The sequence below is a fragment of the Crocodylus siamensis genome, chromosome 5 (assembly GCF_052110815.1).
Source record: "Crocodylus siamensis isolate JL-2025a chromosome 5, ASM5211081v1, whole genome shotgun sequence".
NCBI classification, from domain to species: Eukaryota; Metazoa; Chordata; order Crocodylia; family Crocodylidae; genus Crocodylus; species Crocodylus siamensis.
Genome location: NC_143399.1, coordinates 174,062,058 through 174,075,208, shown reverse-complemented (window position 1 = coordinate 174,075,208; position 13,151 = coordinate 174,062,058). Strand labels below are relative to the sequence as shown.

The window sequence follows — 13,151 nt, the reverse complement described above, 5'->3', positions numbered from 1 at the left end:
AAAGTTCAAATAATTTGCATGTTTCAAAACTTTTGCATAAGCGTGCATTGATCTCACTGTGCCTCCTGAAAAAAAAACCCAGATTTTTTTAAAGAATAAAATCCTTAAATTTTTCAGGCTGAAAATTTGACTTTGAAATTAACACTAGCTTAAGAATTTATTTTGGATTCTAAATACCAGTTTAAAATATCTGTAACATTTCTCTTGAGAAAGTATGTTTCTTTAAGTAGGCGGGGTGGAGAATTGCATTTTACCAAATCAAGTCAAGTCAGTCTCAAGGCCACTGTAACTGCTGGGGCACCTTAGATGCTGTAACAACCCTCCTCTCCCACTTTGCCCTGTGTTTAACTAGCTTTTTGCACTCGGTCAGTTGAAGCCCTATCCAGTCCTTAATATTGGTTCCCCAGCTCTTCTTGGATCTACTTCTTTTTCTCTTTTGCTCCACTGTGCCCTGCATTATGATGTTGGCAAGGGTGTCCAGCCTTGTCATGATGTGTCCAAACCATTGCAGCTTCTTTCATCATACACCTTCCAACAACAGTTTGTAGGTTCCAGTTTCTGGATTGATTTACTGCTTGATATACTCATTGGTTCGGTGATCAGTGTACGAGATACACAGCAGTCTCCTAAAGCAGCACATTTTAAATGCCTCAATTCAGTTCTCTAACTTCATATTAAGCATCCATGCCTCACAGGAAAATAAACCAAATAAACACTATTTAATAAGCTGTCTACTCTGACCAAAAAAAAAGTAATATTTGTTTTCAATGACCGGAATCATTTTAGTCTTTAGAGGAGTGTGTTGTATGCTGAATACATGGGTGCATATGTCCATAGCGTTTAGAAATCTTTGCTGCCATAGAAGTTTTGAGATCTGCTGTAGTTCTACAATGCATTTTTTAATGAGAATTCCAAAAGAGATATTATTAATACAAACAATGTATGTAAAGCCCCTTGATATTAGCTTTTGGAATACTCAACCAAAAGGCATCCAAGGTAGTAACCATTGGTATTCTCAACCTTTTAGATGCTTTAAATATATTTGTTCATTTTAAATAGCTGCTGCTTTTTTTTTTTTAAAGTATAAAGCTCCTCAAATGACCACAGGGATGACTCCTACTTTGAAAGAAGTGCCAAAAATCCATGTAAGATCTGCAAGTCCCCCTATAACCTCATAGGTATTGTATGATGTGCTAGTTACTGGATGGACTCAGCGATAAATCTTGTCACAATTTATCTTTTGCCTGTATGTAATGATGTGTAGACAATGTCCTATTCTGAACATTGTGTTTTACAGGGACATGGCTGAAGAGTAGTTTAGGCGTTGTACAACAAGATGGAAATCAGCTGACTTGGACATACATTGCACCACAGTTGGGTTATTGGGTTGCAGCCATGTCTCCTACTATCCCGGGTGAGAGTAATTTAATCTTATTAATGTATTCAGTAACAAATATTAACTTATTTATATTTTTCCAAATTACCTCATATGAGATGTCACAGCTTAATGAAAAATAGATTATTCAAAAGTAGATTTGCAAAGAAAGTGTTACATTTTTTAGAGGAGGGGACCTTGTACTTGAACACAAATATTCTTGTTTTAAGAATTCAGAACCTTCATACAACTTAAATAAGTAAGTTTTTAGTACAATATCCCTTGCTGTGATGTCACCCATGTCATCACTAGCAACTAAATGTTGCTGGTAAATGAGGGAAATAACAACATTGGTTTAGTTTGAGTTCCAGCAGTTATGCACACGTCCAATTTTCACCTGAAACTAATACAGTCTTAGGCTGCATGCTAATTAATTGATATTTTCATTAGTTTATCAAATGTTTAATTTCTTTGGGCACCTGCTATAATCTCAATGACTTCATTAAACTTATGCCAAGCATAGGGTTAGGGTGGAATTTGACCCTAAACAAGTAAAGAACTAGTGTCTGAAACAGCCTAATTCACCATTTAGGCTGAATTGGAAGCCTTTCCTTTGCGGATTCATCAGTTGACATCCAGGAGGATTTTTAAATAATTTAGAAATCAGTGGGACCTCTCTGTTGCTTGTACTTATACTCCTCTTAAACTGTTAACATTACAGCTGGATTTCAACACCTCTCCCCCCACCATGCTAGTTTAGCTCACTAGCAGAGTTGTCCTGCCATGTATAATCAGAGGCTATTCCGTTTAAACCAAGTGCAAACCACCTCTTCTGAGATTTCATTTATTTAAGGTTTTGATCAACTTGAAAACAAAGGTAGCCTGACTGAAACTACCTCGCCCTGACTATGCAAATACACTGAGCTCTGTCTGTCAAACAAAGCAACCTGCGCTGCAGGGATTTCTTCTTTGTATGTTTTTCTGTAGTTTCCACAAACCTTCCTGGTGGCTCTCTTTCCTTTTAAGTTTCTGTTCGAGCTTATGCTACCAAAGTAAAATTGCTGAAACATGCAGCTGTCTCAGTGCTGAACAAGACTCAGTTGCAGGTGTAGATAAAGACAAACTGTATCTTTAATTCAAAGCAATCTGCCAGAAGTAACCGTGCTTTTAAAAATACAACTGTTAGCCAGATGTTTCTCTGATGCATCTTTGATTTTTAATAGAGTTTCACCACTTGTAATTTTGATCCCTTATTTAACATATTTTGCAACATCAGTTTGCACTAGTCTTTAAAGATTTTTCTTTAGCGTTGAGTTCTGTTTGTATTCTGAATTGCCATCCTGTCAGAGCCTCCGTCAAGATTTCTCAAACTTTGGCATGATAGACACCATGGTTTACTAGAGATTCTAATAACCATCTCCCTTCTTATCCACATAAGTCTGTTGCAACTGTATTGTATACAACTACTAGATATATTTAGTAGTAGTAGTATACAGACCAAAGTATAGGATTATCTTTCACGTTGTCTAATGCAACAGGCCAGATCCTGTTTTTTACTACACCACCTTGCCTGAAAAGAAAAATTGGGCCTGTATATCATACAGTGGTAAGGATAAAACATGAGTGAATTGGTACATGTGCAAAACCTATGTGCATTTGTGTGTTTATCTCTGTGAATAAAGATTGCACTGACCATTCTAAAAAAAATAACATTATTAAATTAAGGACTTGCCTTTCAAAGATGTTAAAGATCTGCAGCTTCTCTTGACTTGAACTGGAAACACCTGTCTTCTCTAAATAAGATGTGTCACATCTACAGCTTATTGCAAGGTGATAAAATTGTGAGTAAAAAGAAATCTGAATAGGCAAACAAGGGTCAGCAGCAATTCTGCTCTGTGCACACCTCTCTGAGAACTTTGCAGTGGCTTCCCAACTGTGGCATGGCAATTGAGTTATAAAGCATGTCCCTTTTGGAATCAGGTAAATTTCCACAGAACAGTCTATTGGCATTGTAGCCCTCTCCACAATATTCCCCCCTCTCATACAGCACAAGAAATGAGAGAGCAGCTAAAAAGAGAGTTACTTGTTTATTATCTTGAAAGCAAGGGAGTAGTTGTCATCATTTGCAGCTTATAATGCCTCACTTTGTTGAAAGGTCGTCACAAGTCTAAATTCTTTTTTTCTGGCCTTCTAGGTCCCATTGTAACACAGGACATTACCAGCTATCACACAGTGTTTCTTTTGGCAATTTTAGGAGGGATGGCTCTCATTCTTCTGGTTTTGTTCTGTCTCCTTTTGTATTATTGCAGGTAATGTTTATTGTTTTGATGATTCGTTTCACATTGAAAATGTAAGCATCCCTACTCGCTCAATAATGACATTATTCATTCTCTGTTTCACATTTATATATATGCAGCACACACATGTGCATGCACACGCACACACGCACCTTGATTTGAACTTCAAAATAAATGACATGGTAAGACAGTCCCTAGCTGCATACAGCGCAAGTTGTTTTCCCGGGTCTATTAAGTGGGGAGTTGTAAATTTATACATCCCCATAATTCACACAGTTAAGTTCTCCGTACAGAATTAGACCTTGAAACTTTACATTGAAAAGAAGACAGTGCATCTTGAGTCTTAAATCCATTTGTTTCAGTGCTGCATGGATGATTTCAATAATTTTTGTTTTAAAATGCTAAACTTTTATTTAATGAACATGCATCACTGACTTGAAGTTTGCATCGTCCAGGCACTTGCTCCAGTTTAATATTATTCATTCAGGAGGTTTCCCAAATTCTTGTTTACTTTTATTCTTTATGTTTAACTGTTGTTGCTAAAGAGTTGAGCTTTCAATTGCTGCTTGAAATGCTTTTATTGTTGCACACTCATTGGTCTTATATGTACATTAGTTATAAACATAGAATTTTTTATGGCTTATTGCAGGAGGAAATGTATAAAACCACGTCAGCACCATAAGAAATTGCAGCTTTCCACAGCACTGGATGGTTCTAAGAAGGATCAATCAACCTCCATGTCTCACATCAACTTAATATTTTCCCGACGGGAGTCAGAATTTCCTGGAGGCATGTCTGGTACTAGCAATGGACACACTGAAACATCAGGCACCAAGGAGTTAATAAGTGCTGTCCACATGGAAATGGTGTCTCCTAGTGGAGAAGCAGATATGCATACACCTATGCTCAAACATTCATACAGTACTTCCCAGGAATTTAGTTCCCGAGAAGAACTGCTTTCAGGTGAGAAAGACAAAAGCAGAATCTCCTTGGAGAGCCTGAATCCTAGTGGGACTTTAATAAAAGACTATCAGGAATCAGCAGATACTTTTCCTTTAAAAACAAGAAAATCTACAGAAATACCAGAAGGCTATGAGTCTCCTATCAAAGAAGATTTCAGGAGAAGTTACAATGCTATGCTGTCTCAGCCTTTATTTGAAAAGCAAGAGAGAGAGATTCAAGTATCCCTAAACCACATTTCTACAGGAAGTAAATACAATATTCAGGAACAAATATACCCTACACCTTCAGCCCCTGAAAAAGAACTGCTGGACTGCAGACCAACTGAATGTATGATGTCTCGGTCTGTTGATCATCTTGAACGACCAACATCTTTTCCTCGACCGGGTCAGTTGATCTGCTGCAATTCTGTTGATCAAGTCAATGACAGTGTTTACAGAAAAGTGTTGCCTGCATTGGTCATCCCAGGTCATTACATGAAATTACCAGGAGAACACCCTTTCGTTAGTCAACCACTCGTTGTCCCTACTGACCAGCAAATTGATATAGAAAGACTGCAGGCTGAGCTTTCCAACCCTCATGCACAGCTTTTTCCACATCCTCCCCAACAGATACAATCCCAACAGTTATCATCACAAGCAATATCTCAACAACATTTGCAAGATGCAGGTGCAGCTGAATGGAATCCACAGAATGCTTCCATGTCAGAGTCTATATCCATTCCTGCCTCACTTAATGATGCATCTTTGGCTCAGATGAATAGTGAAGTGCAGCTTCTCACAGAAAAAGCTTTGATGGAGCTTGGAGGTGGAAAGCCACTGCCTCATCCTCGAGCATGGTTTGTTTCTCTTGATGGACGTTCAAATGCTCATGTTAGACATTCATACATTGATCTCCAAAGAGCTGGAAGGAATGGAAGTAATGATGCCAGTTTGGATTCTGGTGTTGACATGAATGAACCCAAATCTGCCCGAAAAGGAAGAGTAGATCATTTACCCATTCAGCAGATTCACCAGCCAGTGCAGGAGCACCAGCAAAGAGAACAGAGAGTGTCAGATAGTACAGCTTACACACAGCTTGTGTATTTGGATGATATGGACCAAAGTGGCAGTGAATGTGGAACAGCAGTTTGCAGCCCTGAGGACAGCACTCTAAGATGCCTATTGGATGGGGCTAGTAAAAGAAGTGTCCAGTTGCCCAGCCTGCAGGAGGAAACAACAAAAAGAACTGTAGAAATGCAACCAGAGCCATTAACTAGCCCTGAACATGGGGCATCTGTCCATGATGAGGATGAGGATGAGGATGACGACCAAGGAGAAGATAAAAAGAGTCCTTGGCAGAAACGAGAGGAGAGACCACTGATGGCTTTCAATATAAAATGAGCTATTGAAAAAAAATCTGCTTTTCAGTGGAGTATAATTGCCAAATATTCTTTCTGTGGAAGTGCTTGATTGTGGAAGAAAAAAGAAAAAAAAAAACTGTGGTGGGCAGCATTTGACAGAACTTAAAATGCATTACTGTGTAAATGTTAGAGAGTTAAAATCATTATTCTGACTTAATGGATGCCTCCAGTGAGATAGGTGAAAGAAGAGTGTGATTGTTAATCCATTTACTTGATATTAGTCATTAAGGATGTTGAAAATACTGACAAATTGTTTTGGCTGGTTTATGACCTCAGTCTCCTTTCTAGTGGGAGCTCGTGAAACTTTGTTATGTTTTCTTAAGCCAATTTTATCTTGATAATGCTACTGAAGAAATACCTAAAAACAGAAGTGTGACACTTAGTGTCTAAAATTATGCATTATCTCAATGGAAGGCTATGCATTGCTGCTTTTTAGTAATATTTTGCTTATACTATGCTTTTCTTATTTTTACAAGTTGGTTGTAAACATTTTATGTCATTATTATAATCTATTCAGCAATTTGTCTTAATGTAAAACTGCAGGAAACTTGAGTAGCATCCCTTGGTATCAAAGCCTTTTTATAAAACCAAACTGAACTTTGTGTCAACTAGGAGTCCTCCAATTCTGGTCCCATTAACTCAAAGTGCCTTTTTTACAGTAACAATGAAGAGTCCCTTCTTTTGCTAACTCCTTTTAATTGACCCTGTTTGGATTTTATAAATATATGAAATTATACCTTTTCTTTTAAACTGCATGCCAAGTGTCCCATTTGTACTGAGCATTTCTCATTTCAATACGGTGTATTCAGTAGCTATCATGTGTACTGTGGATTCTCGTTTAGCCAAGGTAGACTTAGAGAACATTTTCATGACCCAAAATAGCCAAGAAAATAGTGTCATTGACTGTATATATGGTTACTATTCTCTAGAATCTTATGAGCTAAGCTTGCTCATGTAATGTGGATGATGGGCTGAGCAAGTGGACTGAATGTGTCTAAAAACATTTTGAAGAAAAAAAATTATGTACTATCCAAAAGTGCCAGAGTTATTCTTCTGTGCTTTCTCCATACAGAGCTGCTTGGTTATCCAAAAATTATAAATAAAAATAAACTTTAAAAAAAAATAGCTTTGTGGGTTGTTTATTTCCTGCTGTGGAGTGTCTTCACTTTGTGTGTACATATAAGTTACTAGGTAAAATGATTTTGGTTCACTTTTTGCTGTGCAAACATCCATCTATATGATTCATTACGTGTTCAAAAGAATATATCATTGCTAAAGATTAATTAAGTCCGTATTTACCCAAGGCTCCCCCCCTCCCCTCCTCTAATCCCCTGTTCAGGAAACCTGAAAGCACTTAACGATCATAGGAAAGTAAGGCTGGAAAGGATCACATAAGGTCATCTAGTCCAGCTGCCTACTCAAGGCAGGATCATCCCTGACTAAACCATCCCAGCCAAGGATGAAAATGCCACAGTTTCTCTAGCTATAGAGCACTGAAATCCATAGGAGTGAAATCCTGGCCTTACTGAAGTCAATGGGAGTCTTGAAGTCAATGGGGCCAGATTTTTCTCTTAAGATAGGCATGTCAAAGATATGGCCTGCAGTGCTGTCCCTGGGTCTGAGTTAACCCAGGTGGCGTGTGTCAGACCAGCCACACATGCAGGACCCAAGAAGCATGCTGCATGCAGTGCCATTTTCAGGATCTGAATTACACACAGTGCCTGCCCCAGTTAAGGACATGCATAGGGTGCCTGGCTAGAGAGGGTGCCATGTGAGGAGGAAGTGGACCAGTGAGGAGGAAGTGCCAGTGCACCATGCATCTTGGACTGGCATAGAGATGGGGATCGTGGGTCTGGACCAGCCAATGAATCGGCTACATGCCACTCACCTGGCCCACAGGGCCAGATGAGTTGTTTACCCTTGCTCTAAGTCACTGGAACATACTTAAAGTTAAGCATGTGCTTAGTTGTCCTGCTATATTGGGAACTAGGGATGATTGTGGACGTGTGGTAAAGCTGCTCTGACATGCTGTAATTACAGCACAGATGCACTCCAGCAGTCTCCACATCTCATGTATTCAGCATCCCCACGCTTCAAAATTGGCAGCAGAGGCACTTTAAATCTTGTCGAACAAGCTTTAAAGTGCCCCGCCACCATTTTGAAGTACAGAACGCTGAATACACAAGACACTGCGGGTGCTTTAACTAGAGCGGATCTCAGAGCCACTCTAATTAAAGTGCCTCCCCCTACCCCCCTGGAGCACAAGTAAAGATGCCATAAGGTTAGTGATAGAAAAACTAGAGATCCTCCACTTTTGTGTATGGACTTGAAATATTTAGTTTGTTGTATTTTGTTCAATTATTCAAATAGTATTAGCAGCAACTCTGGTGAAGTTGCTCATTATGTAATTCCCATCTTAGACGGAAAGGAACAAAGGTACAAAGACAAAGTGACTTTTGCCAACGGTTACCCAGTAGGCCAGTGACAGCTATGAACAGAACCCAAATCTCTAGAGCCCCAATTCAGTGTCTGAACCAGTAGGACCCACTCCATCATGTGAGTCAAGTCAGGAGATGAGAGAGAAGATTTCTGATACAGGATATTATACAGTGGGTATACAGTGCATTAAATATTTAAATGAATATGTAAGTGCTAAGTATTTATTATTATTTAATCCCATTCTAAGTGCATCCTCCTGCCTTTTAAGTATGTGGGATTTTTGCCACTGACAATACCAAAAAAGGGGCCTATGTGATCTATGTTGTGGTACCTGGTCACAAATTCAGAACAGGTATGTTTTAAATAAAGGAACACTTACTGGGTATCTAAACCTGTTATAATATCTGACTTAATAATTTGAATATTTTAAAAAACATATTTTGATTATACAAACATTAAATGTACTAAAAGCATTGCAGTAATTTCTTTTAAACTCTTTTCCTTAAAATTTGGTCAAATTTATTTAATTGGATTTAATTATTTAAATTTTATTTTCAAGTACCATTAAAATATCTTGTAAAAGTAAAGACAACCAATATTAAATTAGGTTGAAGCAGTTTTTCTATAACTGACTTTAAATTTATGTTCCTTTTTTACATTTTGTGGTGAGGAGGAAACATAAGGTAGGGTCCTGATAGTATACTGAATGCAAATTTTATTTAAAAGAAAACTAATGCAAGCTGGATATTTTGCAGTTTCAGGAATCTTTAAAAATACCACATAGACTGGGGGGGGTTATTGTCAAACCCTCATTTCATGGTAATTGTAACGGGGCACTAAGGTCCCTGCTACTTGGAGAGCTGGGATAACCACCCAGGTGCAGGTTGCTAGGGTAACCAGAGGGAGCTAGTGACCCACACCTGCCTGGTCAGTTGACTGGAAGGGGCAGGGCCTGGCTCCTATATAAATCCCAGGCTGAAGGCCAGAAGTCAGTTCCCTGCTGGCAGCTAAGAGGGAAGGAACTCTGCTTGAGCGAGAAAAGAGAAGAGGCCTGAATGCACAAGTAGCTTGATACGGATGAGGGATGAAGCACCCTTGGGGGTGGCTCGAGTGATGTTTTAGCCGAGCGGCATGAATTTATGTTATAGCCCAGGGCTGGTGCTTTGTTTGCTGTTTGACCGGTGGCTTGGGAGAGGCTATAAGGGGATGGAGGAGACCTCATAGGGGGTCCATGGCAGTGTGGGGACCTGGGTGCCAGAGAGAACACAGTATTGGGGGTGCACTGACCCCGAATGCAAGAGAAGGCGCTGCATTGGGGGTGTGCCAACCCGAGCACCAGGGAAGATGCAGCATTGAGGTGTGCTGACCCCAAGCCCCAGAGAGGGAACAGCAATTGACGAGTGCCCATGAGGCCCGGAGCAAGAATTGAGAGTGCTTTGTAGACTAACTAGACACGGTAAGGGGTGTCAGGGGAGATCACAGCGAACCCCTAGGACTCCCTCCTGTTACAGTAATAAAAAATAGTTTGATTCTGACTCTTAGAATATGTAACTTGCAAAATGGGAGTCTCTATCCAAGATGCCAGAGTGATATAGTAAGCAAAATTAAGAGCACTGCAAGCAGGGTGATGGGTTAGGCCCTTGGGAACTCTTGACTGTTGGCTAGGAGATTGTGGAGAAGAACCAAGTGACACCAGCTTTGGGTAACTCACTTAGTAGAAGGGGAGTCTTGGGTTTGATCTATGCTCCTGAGGTTTTGTTTTTTTTATCCAATTACTATCTAATTGGAAATGTATAAACAGAAATGGAAGCAAGGACCAAAATCAGGGACTTGCTCTCACAGAATAGTGTCCTAAAACCATTAGACAACAGAATCGGGCTCTCTCCTTCGGGTCCCATGATTTTTTCATTTCTTTCTATACATTGGCAAAAGTATAGTGGACAGTGCCCTATTCCAGTGTAAAGTTGCAGCATTCTCCTGGGAAGTGCAAGGTGTATGGTGTTTTTCTTTTTTTTTCCCCAACCCCCTCAGCATGGGATGTATAATTCCACTTCCCATACAACTGTTCTAACCATAATTCTGTTACATGAAATGAGGAGGAACCACCACCTCATTTCAGGAGCCACAAGGTGCCTGGTTATTTGGGCTACAGCAGGTCTGGTCATATACTCAAGGATGTGTTAGCAAGTAAGGTTTTTGGATTCCTGTCTTGGACTTGGGCACCTGAAGTCCACCCACCTCCTGTTTTAGGTACCCAACTCCTTCATTGCATCCTTCCCTCTTACGAAAATCTGGAGAAGTGACCCGCTTATGTTTTGTAGCTGTATAATAAAGCGGGCATAAATAAAACTAAAACCTAGAGAGCCAGGTTGAAATTCAGGACTGTAATTCGGCAAACAACATTCCAAGTAACCCCAGTTTCAGTAGAAAAGAGCCCAGAAAATATTGGTATGAGTGCAACTTCTTTTTATTCCTGACAAGTTTTAGAGGTTGGAGGGGGGGGGAACCCCAAGACAGTAATGTACCGTAAAAGATGAAAAGTAATAAAAGCATTCAATATCCTAAAATAGAAGGATTTTTTTTTGGACACGATATAATAGTTTTTATTAGTTCATAAACATCAAGGTTTCTTCTGATGCTTGGGGGGGAATTATTTCTCTTCAGCTTTATGTAGGTACATATGTATATTTTAATTAGGGCTGTCATACAATAAAAAAATAGATTGCAATTTTAAATTGCACAGCTAAAAACTCGAAACTTACGCACAGAAAACTGCAAAATTATGCGGGCAGTTTGTATGATTGCTGGGTGGAAGTAGAGTATGTGTGTGTGGGGGAATTTCTGAAGATGTGGGGGGCTGTGGGTATGTGGAGTTTGGACCCTAGGGAGAGAGGGGTCCCCGCATACCCTGGCAGGATGCAGGGTACTGTGGGTCAGGAGTGAGGGACAGCAGCAGGACTTGAGGTCTGTGGCTTGGGAGTGAGGGACAGACACAGACCACACCTCACTGGTAAGTCTGTGGATGGGAAGGGGTGGGGGGCTAAATCGAGGCCCCCACAGTGGGGGAGGGACTGGGGCAGGGGCAAAGGCAGGGGCAGGCCTTGGGGTGAATGTGAACCTGGAGCTGGTCGTGGGACGGAGCCAGGGGTGGCTTGTCCGGGAGTTCAGGGAGAGGGCGGGAACACTGCTCCTAGCCACTGTGTGCATCCCCAAGGGAGGCATGGAGGTCACATGCTCCCCAGATCTGTGCACGGGGTAGAGGTGGGCTGCCCACTGTGGGCTAGGGTTCTGTGCCCCGCTGCCTTTGCCCTGGGAGCCATGCGACACTATGGTGCAGACAGGCAGGGGACGTGCAGTGTGGCCAGCTCATGGCTCCCAAGGCAAAGGCAGCAGGGTGCAGAGTCCCAGCCTGCAGTGGGTAGCCTGTCTTCATGCCACACACAAATTCTGAGGGCATGTGCCCCCCAAGCCTCCTCCAGGGGCGCGCACAGTGGCAGGGAGCTGTTTCCCCACCACTGTACCTCTGGATGGACCCGCCCTGGCCCTGGGACCCCATTCACCCCAGCACCTGTCCCACTCCCTCCCTCACCGTGGGAGCCTTGATCTGCCCCCTGAACCCTTCCCACTCCACAGACTTACTGGCACAGCAGTGCTGTACACACAGTGTGCAAGCTGTGGCTGCTCATGTATGCTTGTGCACCACCCTTCCCCACCCCCTGGCTGCAGCTGCCCTGAGCCCGCACTCAGGCTACCCTGTGGTCCTCTGTGCTGCCACTGCCACCCCACTGAGCACCCCAGATGCTGCAGAGCCTGGGTACAGGCTTCCAAACTATGCATGTGATTAACACATAAAAAAAATTAACTCAGGAACCAATTTAATGCATTAATTGCACATGTTAACTCTAATTCATTGACAGCTCTAATTTTAACCTCTCATTTTATATATTATAAATTTTAGCCTCAGCTCCCATTTCCTTAGCATTGTAAGATACCCTGCCTTGGTTTCTATAAAATTGATATGAGAGGATGTCAAATTGCCTTATTCTTATTTGTATTTTCAGATTCCTATTATGGTAGATATTCTATACACGCAAAACACAGCTGCCCAAGGTGCTTACAATCTAAGTCCATCTGCTAAGTTACTGCTACATAGTCACACCATGGTCTGTAAATGCGGTCATAACAAGACAAAGTTTGTGAATCATTGCCCCAGGGGAATTGGAGGCTGGGATTTTTAACCAAGTAAAATTCATTTAAGAAATGAAGGCAGCTCAATCTGAACTGGGAGGCCCAAATCTAGTTGTAATACAGTGTCCCTTCAACTGCACAGGCAGAATCTAATTTTGGAAGTATCCTTGGATATCTTAGAAAAGGAATATAAGCTTACTTCTCTAAAATTATGGATAATTGGTTACTGTTTTTGAGTCAGGGCTTCTACGAGGGGAGCAAAATATTATTACTGATCTTAAAAACAAAATTGGATGCATGCCACCTAGTGAGCAATACTTCCATTTACTAGTTAACCTAATCATAAAGCAGGATTTTTACAAGGAACGGGATTTTGGAAATGAACAAATCTAAGCAGAACATAAGGAACTGCTGTATAACTATCTTGTTACTAGAAGGTGGCAGGTAACCAGGGAAGCAAATATTTAGGCATTTAATGGAAACCTTAAGA

General features: G+C 41.0%; 1 protein-coding gene across 3 annotated transcripts in view; it reads left to right on the top strand.

Moving 5' to 3' along the window:
• FAM171A1 (family with sequence similarity 171 member A1) overlaps positions 1-6,223 on the top strand; it is a 120,738-nt gene extending 114,515 nt beyond the window's left edge. For all 3 annotated transcript variants that reach the window (XM_090047194.1, XM_090047193.1, XM_090047195.1), the window contains 3 exons: positions 1,298-1,414; positions 3,570-3,684; positions 4,322-6,223. In XM_090047194.1, coding sequence (XP_089903320.1) covers positions 1,298-1,414; positions 3,570-3,684; positions 4,322-6,014 — 1,925 coding nt within the window. In that variant the 3' untranslated portion in view covers positions 6,015-6,223. The remainder of the gene's footprint in view (positions 1-1,297; positions 1,415-3,569; positions 3,685-4,321) is intronic.
• Positions 6,224-13,151: the final 6,928 nt, after the last annotated feature.